This window comes from Mesoplodon mirus (genome assembly GCF_964341445.2).
Source record: "Mesoplodon mirus genome assembly, chromosome: 9".
NCBI lineage: Eukaryota > Metazoa > Chordata > Mammalia > Artiodactyla > Ziphiidae > Mesoplodon > Mesoplodon mirus.
In genome coordinates, this window is record NC_138985.1 from 63,930,276 (window position 1) to 63,946,171 (window position 15,896).

General features: G+C 43.2%; 1 protein-coding gene across 1 annotated transcript; it reads left to right on the plus strand.

Moving 5' to 3' along the window:
* The first annotated feature begins 5,173 nt into the window (after positions 1-5,173).
* On the plus strand, positions 5,174-11,201 carry NPY (neuropeptide Y). The gene is made up of 3 exons (XM_082632832.1): positions 5,174-5,364; positions 9,084-9,164; positions 11,053-11,201. The coding sequence occupies exons 1-3, from the start codon at positions 5,177-5,179 to the stop codon at positions 11,075-11,077; spliced, it is 294 nt and encodes a 97-aa protein (XP_082488958.1). The 5' UTR covers positions 5,174-5,176; the 3' UTR covers positions 11,078-11,201.
* Positions 11,202-15,896: the final 4,695 nt, after the last annotated feature.

The window sequence follows — 15,896 nt, forward strand, 5'->3', positions numbered from 1 at the left end:
ATATCTCAGAGAGAGAACATGGCACATTGAAAACCCAAGTGGGAAAGGTTATTGAAAGGTTATTTAAGGAGCAGAAAGAAAGCCAAAGGACAGGAATGTAGGGAATGAAGGAGGAAGTTAAGTTAGATAAACCGGGGCTTCCCTGGTGGCGCAGTGGTTAAGAATCCGCCTGCCAGTGCAGGGGACACTGGTTTGAGCCCTGGTTCAGGAAGATCCCACATGCCGTGGAGCAACTAAGCCCATGTGCCATAACTACTGAACCTGCGCTTTAGAGCCCACGAGCCACAACTACTGAAGCCCGTGCACCTAGAGCCTGTGTTCTGCAACAGGAGAGGCCACCGCAATGAGAAGCCTGTGCACTGCAACGAAGAGTAGCCCCCGGCTCACCGCAACTAGAGAAAGCCCATATGCAACAACGAAGACCCAACACAGCCAAAAATAAATAAATAAAAAAAATTTTTTTAAGTTAGATAAACCTAGGAGGTAGGTAAGGCTCAAAATATGTGAGCCTTGCTTTTCAATTTAAGGATTTGGAAAATATTTTGGACTTCATATGGAATTTAGGAATTAGAAAACTAGGAATTTATGTTAATGGAAGCTCTATTTTAGATAATCTAAACTTGAGGCTTGATCAAGATTTTCTGAGTTGGACATATAGCCCTGGACTCCAGATATGAGCCCTTAGCTGGAGGTAGAGATTTCAGACTCATTAGCCATGCGAATAGATGAGTTTTCTTGTTTAGTGTATGCAGAATGGAAGGGTTAAGGCTGGGGCTTGGGGTACAGAAGGAAAAGTTAGCAAAGGAGACTGTGGCCAGTTCAGAGAGCAAGGAAGTAACCCAGAGGAGACCAGTGAAGGCAACAGTGAAGGTAAGTCAGATAACTAGTAAAGGTCCTTGCAGCTTGCAATTAGGAGGGTCTTACTGATGGCAGTTTCAGTCAGCAGATTCAGACAGAACCTATATTGCTGTGGTTTCATGACCAAACAAAAGGTGACGAAGAGACAATGAACAGAAACATCTTTTTTTCCAAAGCCTTACTATGAGACTTCCACTTCTGGTTAAGAAATAAAAAGAGGAACTGGATTTGCCCTCCCATTTGAAACAACTGAAACACCAGACAAAAATACCTGAAACAACACCCAAAACATTCGACATCGGGCAGCAAAGGACAGTGATCTCTTAGAGATGGGAAACAATTGAGGGGAGCCCTACAATTGTCTCAGCCCACTGCCTGAAGAAATTATCCAGGCTGCAGTGTAGAGGGAGGAATTGAAACAGCTAAAGTTCATGCATAGAGTACCAGATAAGAGAGAGAACACTCAAGATCTTCAGAGTGTCCAGCTAAAATACTTAATGGACTGCTGATTAGATCATGCACATGAAGAAGCCACCTGAGACCAGGAAAAGAACTGCACAAAAGGATGAGAGGAAATAGTGTCCAGTGCTCACAAACAGGTGATAGTCCTGTTCCAACAGCCAGAAGGGAAAACTTCACAATTCAGGGGGGCATCAGCTATCAGTTAAAGTAAGAAGAAGGTGCTTGCCTCAGAGTAGGGAAAATTAAATCCAAACTAAAGCCACCTCTGGGCCCACCTTAAAAATCTTAGATGCAAGACCGGAATGGATCAAACTACTCCCAGCTTTTTAAGCTGTGTCCCAGGACAAAGCTCAAAAATAGTTTTAGGACTACAAAAACATCCAACAGACAACAAGGTAAAATTTACAATGTCTGACATCCTTTCCAAAATTATCAGGCAGACAAAGAAGGAAAATGCAAGCCATAATGAGGTGAAAATCAATCAATCCAAAGTAGCACAGAAATGACACCGATGATAAAAGTAGTAGACAGATTATTATTAATGCATATTCAAGAAGTCAGAGAAAAGATTGGATACGTTAAGACATGAAAGAAAGAAAAAGGATCCAAATTGAAATTCTAGAGATAAAAGCTATATGGTCTTTGCAGTGATTAGACATTGCAGAGGAAAAGATTAGTCAACTTGAAGACATAGAAGTAGAAAGTAACCAATAAAACACACACAGGAAAAAAAGAACAAAACATATAAAAACAAACAGACCATCAGTGAACTGTGGGACAACATATACCTACCATACGACCTAGCCATTCTGCCCCTAAGTATTTCCGCAAGAGAAATAAAAGCATATGTCCATGCAAAGATTTGTAACATGTTTATAGAAAATTTATTTGTAATAGTCCAAACTGGAAACAACCCAAAGTCCATGAACAGTTGAATAGATTTTTAAGTTTAAAATATATCCGTATAATGAAATACTACTGAGTAATTAAAAAATGAATTATTGATACATGCAATGACATTGGTGGATCTGAAAATAATAATACTGAACGAAGACAGACAAAAGAGTACATACCATGGAATCGCATTATGACACAATTCCAGTAAATGCAAACAAATTTATGACGACAGGAAGCAGATCAATGTAGGAGGGGAGTAGGGAGAAGCAGGAGGGAGGAATTACAAAGGGACATGAGGAAATTGATTGTGGTGATGACTTCACTGTGGCATTATTTGTGTAAGAATATACCCAATGGAATATTCTAAACGTTTGTAACCTAGTATATCTTAATTGTATCTCAACAAAGCTGCTAAGAATAAACATATAAATACACGATTTTTGAAACAAAATGGTTCAGCTGCTAGAAGTGCCTCTCTTCTTATCAAGAATGGAATCAGAGTTAGAAAGTGTTTTGCTCTAACTTTACCAAAGGCTCTTTCACATATGCATCCCTGAGCAAAGCTGAGAGCCTGGTATTGTGTTCCTGGTATATGTTGGGGTGATGGGGAAAGAGGCAGTCACCCAAGTGAAAGGGATGTTGGTCTTCAAAATTGCTAACACAGAGACATATATACACACACACACACACTCAGGATTGCTTGCTGCACAGTAATTGATATTTAATTCAACGCTGTCAAAACCGCACAAAAACAAAATGTCAGTTTAACAGACTCACTTGTCATTTTAGCATTAAAATAACGTGTAACTTAACGTTTTAATTCCCTAACATGCCTTTTATTCAGAAAGATTCAGACTTCTAGAAGCATTCATTCAGGGAACTTCAAGACCTAGCCCACTACATGAAATTCTGATCCTGTAAAAATAGTTTATGCATCTTTCATATTCATTCTACAGGTTCAGTGGGATGTGCAAATTAATGGTTATTGGTTTTTTTTACCTGTTTCATTTCGATCAGAGCCCGCATTCTCAATCAGCGTTAATCGAACCTATTTGGGACTATGCAACGGCCAGCAGATAAAAGAGAAATTGCTGTTAATTTAACTACCCGGTCGCTTTGGACCAAAATTTTGCGTTCGCGCTTTAAGGAGTATCTCCGAGCTTCAAACTCCGCTCTTTTTCAGCAAACCCAGAAAGTGTCCCGCCTCTGAGGAGTTTTTAGTCGCTACACTCTTTCGGGTACCGCCCGAACGCCCAGCGTTTGGGCGAGCTCTTGGGGAGGGCTGATCTCCACGAAAAACAAGCTGGAAAAAGGGGCGAAGCCAGAGAAACCTATTCTCAGCCCCTGGGAGAAGCGGGGAGTTGGGACCCTCTAGCTCTGGACTTCGGGCTGGCTCCCGGACCTGCTTTAAGCGCAGGAATATCCGGGCACCGAGTAGTCTCCCCCTGAAAACGCGCTGGAGCAGTGTCCGCGCCCTGGCCGCACGGATCCCGGAGAGGCTTCACCAAGTAGAGGATTCGGGTACCCCGAGCCCTGGCGCCCAGCTCGTTGGTAGTCCCGGTGACAGGTGACAAAGATGATCTGGGCTGCTCCTATCTCTGGCAGGAATAGGTGGGGCGTGAAGGAGAGCGAGGTTTGGCCGCCGCGGGAGGGCAGGAACTTTGGCGTGGTCCAGCGCCCTCGGAGCGCGCTGCCTCGCTAGCATCCTGCTAGCTCCCCCTTCCCCCCGGCAGGGCCTGGCGCGGGCGAGTCCGGGTGTGGGTGGCTCCCGGAGCCTATCTCGCGCGGCAGCGGCCCTAGCCCCCTCCCCCTTCAACGGGGGGTGGGAAGCGGCTGGGTGGGAGTCACCGAACGTGATTGCCCGAGGCCCCTCCTGCCGGGGCGAGGGAACGCCATAAAAGGCCCGTTGCGACCTGCTCCGGACACCCCATCCGCCGGCTCTCACCCCTCGGAGAGGCGAGCCGGACTGCACAGCACTCGCGGCCCAGCCACGCCCGCTCGCCAGCCCGCCAGCCACCGTGAGTGCCACGACCCGCTTGCTTGGCGGGAGCGAAGGGAGTGCGGGCGCCTGTGAACTTGCCCGGGGCGCCGTCTCACCTGCAGATCCCAGGGGCGCTGGGAGGGTCGCGCCCCGCTCTCCAACCCCTACGCGCCGGGCTCTCAGCGGCTAAATTCCACTTGCTCCTTCTTGTCCCCTCTGATGGTGCAACTGCCCTCCCCCCGACCCTCCTGGCTGGCTCGCCCCCCTGGGTTATCTTTAGGCGGATAAAGAGGGAGAACACGACCGCATCCCAGAGGAGCTGGCAGTTTCCTCGAGGGTCGCCGCCTGGAGGGAGTTTTCCCAGGCCGCGCTCCCAGAATGAGGACTCCCCGGAGATTGGAAGACGCGCTCCCTGCCGCCTCTCGGGATCCTTGGGATCCGATCTGAGACTGACTGGCCCGGGAGCAGTTCTCTCCCTCCCACCCCCCAGTTGCCCCCCTGAAGTACTCTCAGCCATCACTGTCGAGCTCCTGCAGCCGGGCAGACCAAAAGTAGAAAAGAAGAAACTTCTTTCCTCTAACAGGGGGTTTGGGGAAGAGGGTGGGAAAGGGATAAGTCCTCCACGCAGCGGCAGGAACTTCTAATCTGTTTTTAAAGTGTTTTAAACTGGCGCCGGCGCCTCCCCCAGCTCTGCGCCTCTCACCGCGGGAGCTTCGGCTCTGCTACTTGACCAAAGTTGCTCAGAATTTTCGGGCGGAGCAGCGGGGCCGGGCCAGAGCAGATCTGGACCTAAATCCGCAGGGTGGTGCTCGCCACGCTCCGCTTCCCTCTGCGTGACTGGGTCGAGCGCGGACTGGGGGTGGAGGTGGGGTAGGGGTGGTAGCAGCGGGATGGGCGCGGGGGCCAGAGGAAGGAGGTGCGGAGTGTGTATTCTCTGAATCCCCCAAGCCCCCTCCGCTGCCCATTCGGTGTCCGCAGATGCTGGGTAGCAAGCGACTGGGGCTGTCCGGACTGACCCTCGCCCTGTCCCTGCTCGTGTGCCTGGGCGCTCTGGCCGAGGCGTACCCCTCCAAGCCCGACAACCCCGGAGAGGACGCGCCGGCGGAGGACTTGGCCAGATACTACTCGGCGCTGCGACACTACATCAATCTCATCACCAGGCAAAGGTAGGTGGGCTACGTGGGAGTGACGACTCCGGGACCGCCCCGCTTGCACACCCGGAGATCGTGGGGATCTCAGAAGACAGGGACCTTTTCTTTTTCTTCTTTATATCCCGGGGCAGGACAGTATCGGACACATACTCAGCTATCAGTAAATATCAGGGCACTGAGTACATTCCCTCTGCAACTACAGTCACAAAATCCTGATCCCCAGACTCATGTTCCCCAGGCTGGGTGGCTGGCCATCTCCTGTCACCCACCCCCTTATCTTTTTTGTTCTTAGAGCAGTTGGGGGTTCTGTTTGGAAACCTGGATAGGAAAGTACCCCGTGAAAGGGGTCAGGAGGGCGCCAGGGAGGTGCTGTAGGGAGAAGGGCGAGCAGGGTATTCTAGAAAAACAACAGCACAAGCTAAGGAGGAAACAGCTGGGTCGCCAAAGACATTGCCTGGTTTTCCAGCCTGCCCAGACCGAAGTGAATGACGGTATTTAGGAAAAGACAAATAGGACTATTTTTTTCCCTCCTGTACAGTGTTTTATTGCAGTCTCAGCCCCTCACTTGACAATCCTGCTCCTAATAAGTAGATATTTAGCAAGAAAATAGTTGATCTAACATGGTGAGACTTTACCCATTTCATAGCAGGTGAGTTCTGAAAAGGAAATGCCCACTGGGTACTTTTTTAAGGAGAAACTTACAGTGGTGTACTCACTCTAGGGTGAATCCAGGGATTACATGTAATCTGAGAAATTGTCATTCATCTTTATTCTGAACCCCCAGAAAGCTAAGATGAAAGACCATATTTCACTCTCAACATCAAATCTTAAGCAAAAAATCAAACCCAAACTGTTTTACAAATAACATAGGATTTAAAATTTGTTTCCAAAATTGGTTCATCTTAGTTTTGAATCATTCAATATCTTATTTTAATTACTGAGATCAAATGACCTTAATAAGCTAAAAACAATGAGCTCTTTACAAGCATTAATGTTATTTAACATATTTAACATATTTAAGTTATGTTTTGTAAAATATTGTTTTTTATTTGTTGTTTTACTATAGTCAGGGAATAGTTGGAAAGGATCCAAAGTGGGGAGAATTTATATTTCTTAATTTTTAACATTTTTTCTGTTTCATTGGAAAGCTGTTTCATCCTGAAAATCTTTTTTTAAAGTACCAATATATATAGAATCAGAAATACATGAAAGTGCCAGAATTAAATAGTATTGGTTTATGATCCCTGAAGTCAGATAATTTTCATTAGTGAAAAGCAAAAATGTCTTATATCTTAATAGACTTTTCAGAAAGTTAATTGCTTCAAATTCTTGTTTATGCTATCATACAGACCAGAGAAAAGAACTTTTACAAATTGTTTTTTTTCTTCTAGGAAAGCCTTTATTAGTTATTTAGTCTGTTAATTATAGCATACAGTAAAACTTATTTCTCAAAGATGATTGCTGTAAACCTTTACTATTGTATAAAGCTTTAGTATTTCAACATGTTTTTCTAGGCATTATTTTCTTCAGTCTTTACCTCAAAGCTTTGAAGTGAGTATAATTATATCCATTTTACAGATCATGAAACTAAGAACATTTCATGAAAACCTTTTTTTAGGGATGATTAAATTGGAGCCCTCCTCCTATAGATCTTTGGATGTTGTCACAACTATCAGCAGTCAATGTGATCTTCAACACCCTTGATGAGAAAATAAGGGAAAGGGATGAGATTCAGGTTAGGTGGGAAGGAGTTGGTCCTGAAGCAGTTTTCTGTCTCATCTTCATATAAGTTCCATCTTAGAACTACTCAGAGGCTTATAATCTGCACCCATCACCTCCATTCTGTACTCTTATCATCTTCCCACCGCACACGTCCACTCATACGCACGTTTGTATTTTTGAAAATTACATTTGTGAACATACGTTTTAATTTGGCATAAATGGTACTGTGATATCATTCTCTTTCCTCCCCTTTTCGACTCAGTTCATGTTCTAAAGCTATATACTCCTGGTTCATCGCTTCCATAGGTATTCTAGAGCATTGATCTACCACATTTTATTTATACAGTCTCCTAGGTCAGTGATTCTCAACTGGGGCTGACTTGATGCTTGCCAAGACACTGGGCAATGTCTGGAGACATTTTCGTTTGTCATAGTGGTGGGGTGGGAAGGTGCTACTGGCATCTAATGGGTAGAGGTCAGGGAAGCTGCTAAACATCCTACAATGCCTAGGACAGCCCCTGACCACAAAGACTTATCCCACTCAAAATGTCCGCAGTGCCAGGATTGAGAAACTCAGCCCTAGACTAGAGTTTCTCCCTCTTGGTCTCTCATTGTTATCACCTGGGAGCTTTTAAAATATACTGATGCTGGGCTGTAATGGCAGCATCAGTATATTTAATGAACTCGTGAATCAGAATCTCCCCATGGGGGGTGGAGCACGGGGCTGGGCTTTACAGTGATTTTAAAAGCTCCCCGGGTGATTCTAATATGCCGTCAGGTTTAAGAATCTTTTCCCTAGAGACGCTATCTTTGAAAGTTAAAGCATTGTGGAGAAGAAGGATAATCCAGAATTAATTAGAGCTGGAAGAACAGTCATCAGTGCTGCTCTGGGGTACCACTTTCTGACTGTGTAAATTCTGCTGTTACAGACTTAGGTTCTCTAATGGTAAATAGGAGAAAATATTCTCCAGTTCTTTAATTCTCTGAAGTATGAAGAAGATAAATGAGTTAAGGTTGCCCAAGAGTTTTAGCATTAGTAAAATCAACTGATGGACAGAATAAATACATATAAGCAGCAGACTGCAGCCTGATACTACAACTCCAGAAAATCTTTGAGGAAATCTTACAATTGATGGGGGCAGGGGATATGGCTTTGTCTTTGCATCCCTTGAGTTCCAGCAAAGGAGCAATAATAGGAAATATTTCCCCAGAATTTAGATTTAATTGTGCTCAATAGGCAGTTAGCATATATCCTCCATCAGCTTTGTTCTGCTGTTTTATCTGTTAGTTAATCAATCCACGCCAGGCTTATTTTTCATTTGTGGAAAAAAGCGGCTGCTGATGTCCAATGCCCTTTCTGAGAAAGGGAAAAACATACTCCTCAGAAAATACAATTTGGTGTAGACTTGTCACTTTCAAAACATTGTGACTTACACTGGATATTCATCAAGACTCTAATCTAAGCAGGAGTTATGATTTTATTTTTACAAATGGGAGAACTGAGATTCAAAGACACAGGTGAGTCTAGAACTTCAGTCTGATGAGTTTTTCATAGACCTGTTTCTGAAATATCATCTGGTCTGTTAAGATTTAAACTGATATATATCACCAGAACCGTAAGCCAATTAGCTAATTATGGAAACATTTAAAATCATACTTTGATGTATTTTAATTTATTTCCTGTCACCTAGTTATAAAACTATACATATATATTGTTTGTGATAATATAAAAAGGCAAGAATTTGACTAGGAATTTTGGTTGGGTTATATAATCTGCTAAGTTATCTATTAAGTATTTAAGCAAAATTTAATTGTATATATAATTTGAAATCATATTTATGTTTCTGTATCATGTATGTTTCATTCACCTAGATTACTCGTTAGCAGATGATCAACTGAAAATAACTTTTATATTTAATACCACAAATCTTTTCTTTTCCGAAAGGTTTTTATGGTTCCTCCAAACTTGCTTTAAAGGACTTTTACTCTCCCCCACCCCACCTTTTTTTTAGATACGGAAAACGATCTAGCCCTGAGACACTGATTTCAGACCTCTTGATGAGAGAAAGCACGGAAAACGTTCCCAGAACTAGGTATGAAAACGCTTGTGTGGGGACATTATTGCAGAGTCCAGGTACCCAGGAGAGGGAAATCAGAGAGGGCTGCTGGGAGGAGGCGTTTGGAATGGGGTCTTCTAGACCAGGTAGGATTTGGACAGAAAGAGGGGTGGAGAACAGAGCAGGGAGGACCTTTCTCTTCACACACTCATTTGCAAATCTCTAAACTGCTGTGAGGTAATATTTTCTGGCTCAAATTATTTGATGCTCCTTTGAAATTTTAAATATGAGTGACTTTAACCTCAGAAATTACTCTATAGAAAATTTCTCACTGGCTTAGATTGTGGAAGCATAGGGTAAGCAGCCCATCTCTACATTGAAATGACGAACTCTCCATCTTTGGCTGAGGTCATCTTTAGTTGTTATACCCTATGTGGAGGATCTACGCATCCTAGGAAATGCCCCTTCTGGTTCTCACTCCAGTCTTCCTGGTTTTACACGAAGCTATAGATAAATCGAGGGGTACTCCTGCTTACTTTGTGACATATTTTAGTTCAACTGATGTCACATCATAATTTATCGCATTCAATGAATGAACAAGAATGACATTATTCTTAGGGCTTGTCTGGAGCCTTGGGGCTTTCTTGGAGTGTGGACCTGCCTTAGGAAGGGTGCCCTCTAATATCTAGGTGTCAAACATTGGGCTGGGGTCCTCCTGAGCGAAGACTGTGAGTGAAAAGATGCCTGGTCCTCCTCCGTTTCCATAACTGACTCTCCTGTCCCAGGCCCCCTGCCCCTACCCACCAGTAAGATCACATGGCATATGGTTTATCCAGTTCTGTGCTAGCTAGCCCGCCTTAAACCCAGAGCTCTACAACATCAAGAACCAAGTTCCCCAGAAGAGGTCACTAGAACACTTGCTCAGCACGTGTGACTGGCTTGTCACTCTTCATTGGGTTCTCCCTAGAGGATGAGCCAATGACCCTCTGAGCCACCCGCCTCCCCTCCCACCCTCCCTCTGTTCTCTTGTGAAATGGCCAGCCAGGGTGAAGGTGCAAGTCTAGAGTTGTCAGGTTTGTTCTCTCTGAAGGAAACAACAATTTGGACTGAAATAAAACTCCAGTGCTCTTGTCTCTGGCGGTACCAGCCAAGGCTTGAACATCAAATGCAAGGGAAGCAGGTGGAAAACTCATAAGGGTGGTTTTTACATACTAAGCAATACATACTTTTTAATGTTTCATTGATAGGCATATGATGTTTGCCACCGTAAAAAGTTTGGGAAATGCTATACCTACTTAGGGTTAGAAATATATAATCATCCAGACCGACTTATAGTCTTGCTGCTGCTCTTTGTTTTGTGGCCATGCATCACACGGTTGGTGCATGAAATAGAGTTAATTGTACTCTGATTGACAGCCTCAATCATGTGCACTTAGAAGGAGACAAAACTTGACAGCCTTTAAGTTGCCTGTGAATGCTATTTTATTTAAAAGCGTTCTTTATAGTCTAATAAATAGCACCTTACTACATAAAAAGCCTTGCAGGAAAACACAGGAAGCATATTCAGAGTTGAATAACAGTAAGTTTTTTTTACAGTTTCATGTGGTTCCTGTAGTTTTGATCTTCAGAAATATTGCAGGGTTCTTTGCCTTCTTTGATAAATACAGAGCCTTTTAAATACTCCCTCTGAGATTTGCCTGAGACTCCCGTTAACATGAGTGAAAGCTACTCAGCTGGGTCTCTGTACATTATGCCACCGTCTCCCGCTCTGATATTCTACATGGCTTCCTATTTAGAATGCCAACAGCAGACTTTTCAACAGCTTCTGATCATCTTTCAGTTCAGAACTGAATGTCTCACTCTTGCAAGGCTCCCAGGGAGTTGGGAAGCTTCTCTTACGTGCTTTGCTTCTTGTGTTTGACAGGCTGGAAGACCCTTCTGTGTGGTGATGGGAAATGAAACTTGCTCTCCGGTCTTTGCCTATTTTTCAACCCTTATTTCATCCTGTAAAACTAGAGTCTGCCGGTCCTCCCAATGCATGCAGCCCCTTTGCTCACCTCTGCAGAATTTCCTTTTGTCGACATTGTATATATGTGCGTTTAAATAAAGTACCACGCATTCAAAAGTGTATGCTCCTCAATGCAAAGTCTGCTGTTGCAGTAGTAAGAATTATTTGAAGTTATTCATTAAATCACAATCTCCCTCAAGTAGCAGATTCAAGGTTTGTTTCACCAATATTAAAACAGTGCCTATGGAAGATATAAAGATATGATTTATGACGACCAAGACTCAGCTGTGGGGGTTGTGTGTGTGGGTGTGTATGAACAACAGACATATTTGGAAACACAGAGCAGGGCAATGCTAATTTCTAACAATTTGCTGAACTTTTTCCCCCATTCATATGGAATTCTTGCTAACCTTGTTAGCCTATGCTGTCAGCAGAAAGGACTGATGTCTAAAGGAACTTTCTGCAAAATGTCCTGTATCTCCTCTGTTGAATACAGTAGTCACTAGGTACATGTGGCTTTTGAGCACTTGAATGTAGCGAGTGCACATAAGGAGCGGAGTTTTACATTTTAGTGTATCTTAAATAGCCATGTGTTTCCAGTGGCTACCATATCAGACAGCTCAGATCTACACATTTACTTAGGCCACCACTCTTAGAATTTGAGTCATAAACAGAAACACACTGAGTAGGAGGATTATCTTTTCACACAACATGGGGTAGGATAATTTAGCTAAAGGTTATTAAACTTCCCCTCTCCTTCACTTATTAAATAAGTACTCCTTCCACGTACTTATTTGCATGGGCTTAGTATTAGATTCTTATGTGTAATTTCTAAATCAAAGGAAATGGGCCTCATCCTATATTTGTACTTTGAACCACACCGTAAAAAATATGCACAAATATTTTTATGTGATGTCTTAAAACTGCTTACAAAAACCATGTACACACCATGACTTAGGGAATTGTATGGTATACAAAACCCTGCCCACAGTGCAATGTGGTCTCAAGAATCAATCAGAATAGCAGCTTCATTCCATGTAGGGGGAGATAGTAAAAGAGAACAGAGGAGGAACAGCCAGAAGCCTCTACTGGCCAAGACTAAAACTTAAGAAGCCCTTTGAATTCAATACGCTCAAAGCTGTGATCCACTGTTTCAGAGGAAGAGATACCTCCTCCCTGTCTAACAGGAGGTGGGCAGGAGGTGTTACAGGATCCATGAAGGGGCACCCACCCCAGGCTGGTGAGACTGGAGGAGGCAGGCCAAACGTCCTGGAGCTGCCGGTGCTTGAGCGGAGATTTGAAGGCAGAGTACCAACTGCCAGATGAAGAGTGTAAGGTAGAGGACCTGCAGGTATGAGAGAGCAAGACATTTTGAGTAGTTTTTAATTATTCTTGATTCCTAGTCTTTGAAATTGACTGTGTGCTAGGCTTGGACCACTGGGTTACTATTCTAAAGGGAGAATCCAATGTGGGATGAAATCAAGTCCCATGGCCACCCCCAACCCTTTTCTCCCAGGCATTCCCTCCCCTCAAGTCCCACCTGTTCTTCCTATAGACTTGGCTCTGGGGGAAAACCAGCCCCTCTAACAATATTATTCATTTGGCCAAATCAAGACTCAGCTTCTCAGCCTGAGAGTTCTTAGTCATGAGCTTATGGACAAACTTACAAGTTCAGAGAATAAATGTTTTAGGGTTGGTTCCACTCCCTAATTCAGGAAGGAGGCACCGCACTACCGCTTTTGCAATATTTTAGCTGCCTGAACACCTTCCAGCTTCTTTCCCCTGCCAGATAAGGGTCTGGACAGAGGAGCAGATATAAAGAGAAGGAAAGGTCAGCACTTGGTTGGGACTTCCACACCATGGTATGAATCTTCTTCCCACTAAGCAAAGATGGCTGTCCGAAGGTAGGCCCACACATAGCCTCCTCGTGCCCTGATGGCAGGAAAGCAGATATGAGGGTAGATAATTGTTCCCTCTTTCTTTCTAACACACATGCATTATGCTTAGATGGTTACTTATTACTGTGTATACAACGGAAACTGTTTTTTCTCCTCTATGCAGAACATTGGAATCAGTTACGATGTCATCAGAATTCAACAAATACATTTTCCATCATCATAAAAGAAAACAGCCTTTCGAGTGAGATGTTTCAGTGGAATATTCTTTTATTGTGTTTCATGGGTAGGAGGATTATGATAGTGTCACAACTAAATTATTGCCTTTTCTTCTGCCTATTAGAAAAATTAGCACGGAGTGAAATCACACAGAATCTTTTTCTCTTTTTAAAATCGAGTGGAATAACATTAATTGTATGTCATCCAGGCTCATTTTTTAATGTGCTAAGTAAGAGTTATCAATTTAAACTTGTTCTAATGCTGCAGGATTGAAACACTTTGCAATCACGGGAACAGGATGATGATGCGGATAGTACCTGCCTTGTTGCCTGACACATAGTAGGTGTGCAATGAGGGACAGTGCAGCCTGTAGTTGACTGTGATGACTGGGAGTGATCCCAGAGGAGCCAGCACCAATGCAATGTTTGGTGAACAACCTCAAAGGATTCTCTGTCATCCTTTCAGGAGGTGTAGGTACCATTGATGCAGGGCCTTGACAAAAGTACAGGAGTTTATTTAACCACAGCTTCCTGATGCTCTCAGAGTTGTTGGTTAATAGACTAATTTCTAATCATCTTAGAAGTTCGAGTCATCTTAAATTACCTTTAGTATCGACTTCAAAAAGAACTTTTATTTCAACCTTGAATATTGTGGTCCCCAAATTCTCTGAAATACCTCTAGGTCACTAAAAATTTTTTCCCTGGCTTTGAGTTTAATGATAATTTTGGAGTTCTCACAAATTGTTAACACTTACATTGCTAATGTGTTGACATATTACAAGTCTGTCATATTGGCATATAACACATCTTACTAATGTATTGACTGTACTTTGGGGTGACTAATTTGTCCTTAGGCAGATTATTTTGATATTTAAACTTGTAAAGGGTTTGAGCCTTTAAAAAAATGTTTTATCTACAAGACACAGATTTCTCCAATCTAGTCCTAGTTTCAGAATTCTTCTTTTTCCTAGAAGTTAATTGAATTTGAAACTTGACTTTTTCAGTGTATTTATTTGAAGTCTGACTTGACTCATTAATTTGGCTGCTATACTATGATATTATGAGGCAATTTAAAGTTGAAATGAGAACCTCTGAGTAGAATATAAAAGTATATTCTACCCTTTCTGCTCACTCAGTAACACCTTACTATTTGAGTATTATCTACTAGAGAGAACAGCATCGTTCAAATGATTTTTCAATTAAAGTTTACCTAGAATAATTTGAATTTTATTTATTGTGATTTCTTCATCTTTTCTGTCACTGGCAAGTCTTTTCAAACCACAGTGACCTGCCAAATTAACCAGTCTGTGAATTTCAATGCAAGAATAAGCAATGTTGGCAGAACAAATTTAATATACTCATTCCTCCTAATAGACTGAATTATTGACCAAGTTATAATGGAGCCAGCTGATCTCTGATGAGTTTCTAAAGTCCAGAGGATCTTATCAATTCCTGAGACATTTATTGAATAGTCTCTCTGCAACAGGCACTCTGCAAGGTTCTAAGAGTTGTATAAAGATGAGTGAGACAGTTTCTCTGCTTTTAAAGGCCTGCAATTTACGAAGGAGATAGACATATGCTTAAGCGATTGCACTATAAGGCAGATCATGATCAAGGTTTAAACAGAAGCATAAAACAAGTGCTATGATAGAACAGGGGACACTGAAAACATTTCCACAGGGGTGTGTAGGGAGAAGGGGTGTTATTAAGAGTGGACCTTGGTGAATGGCAGTTCAATAGGTTGCTGTTTACTAATGCGGATCTCAAGGTCATTATTAACTATGTTATATTCCTAGAAAAGAGGCTGTGCAGGTCCCCAAGCAAGCTCCTATTGGGATTCTGAGATAGCTCTCTGGGGGAGTGGTGATTGGCCATCCATCTCGGAGTCAGCATTGATTATCTGAGCTGATATGAATGAGAGGTGGGACGAGAGGTTCAAGACCGTGGAGAGGATAGGAGAGCTTCTGACGTTCTGTTAATGCTCATCCTCCACCCTGAAAATGAGGGACTCGTTTGGGCAACAACGGGAGAAGAGTTAAGTACACAAACCTAAAAGTACCATGTTTTTGGAAGAAGTGATATTCTAGGCAGAGGACAGGCTGCATTGGGGTCTAGGTGACAAAGTGTAACAGAGGAGATATTTCTCTTTTCTCTCACACTCAGACCCCAGAGTAACATCAGTACCCAGGGGCTCAGGCAACTGTCGGAGATCAAGTGCTGAGCCCAGCAGTGCAACAGGGGAAACTCTAGCACTCAGCAGAGCTGGCTTCTCACGAAGGGCTCCTGAAGTTGTGACTGACACAGGCAGATCAGTTTTGGGGTGTTGGACTTGTGGGGTACCCGATCATTCTGGTTTTCCCAGGACTTTCCCAGCTTTAGTACTGAAAGTCCTTCATTCTGGAAAACCCTTCAGTTTCAGGCAAACCGGGGCAATTGGTCACCCCACTTGGGAAAGAAATCACTATTTGTGATCGTGTTTTAAGGGAAAATATGCTCTGAGTGCCAAACTACTTTCCAAGTGAGCATCTCAACCAGCCACCAGCATTTACACACCTGACTACAAACACCCAACTTCATGCTATTTTCCTAATTGACCTCACAGTACACCGTTCTCTCTAGATAACTGTAAAAGGTGAGTTCAAAATAT

Excerpts from the sequence above, each read along its gene's own strand:
- NPY (XM_082632832.1), top strand. The coding sequence starts at position 5,177 with ATGCTGGGTAGCAAGCGACTGGGGCTGTCCGGACTGACCCTCGCCCTG. Across the intron at positions 5,365-9,083 it reads AATCTCATCACCAGGCAAAG|ATACGGAAAACGATCTAGCC; the intron begins GTAGGTGGGCTA and ends CCTTTTTTTTAG. Across the intron at positions 9,165-11,052 it reads GAAAACGTTCCCAGAACTAG|GCTGGAAGACCCTTCTGTGT; the intron begins GTATGAAAACGC and ends TGTGTTTGACAG.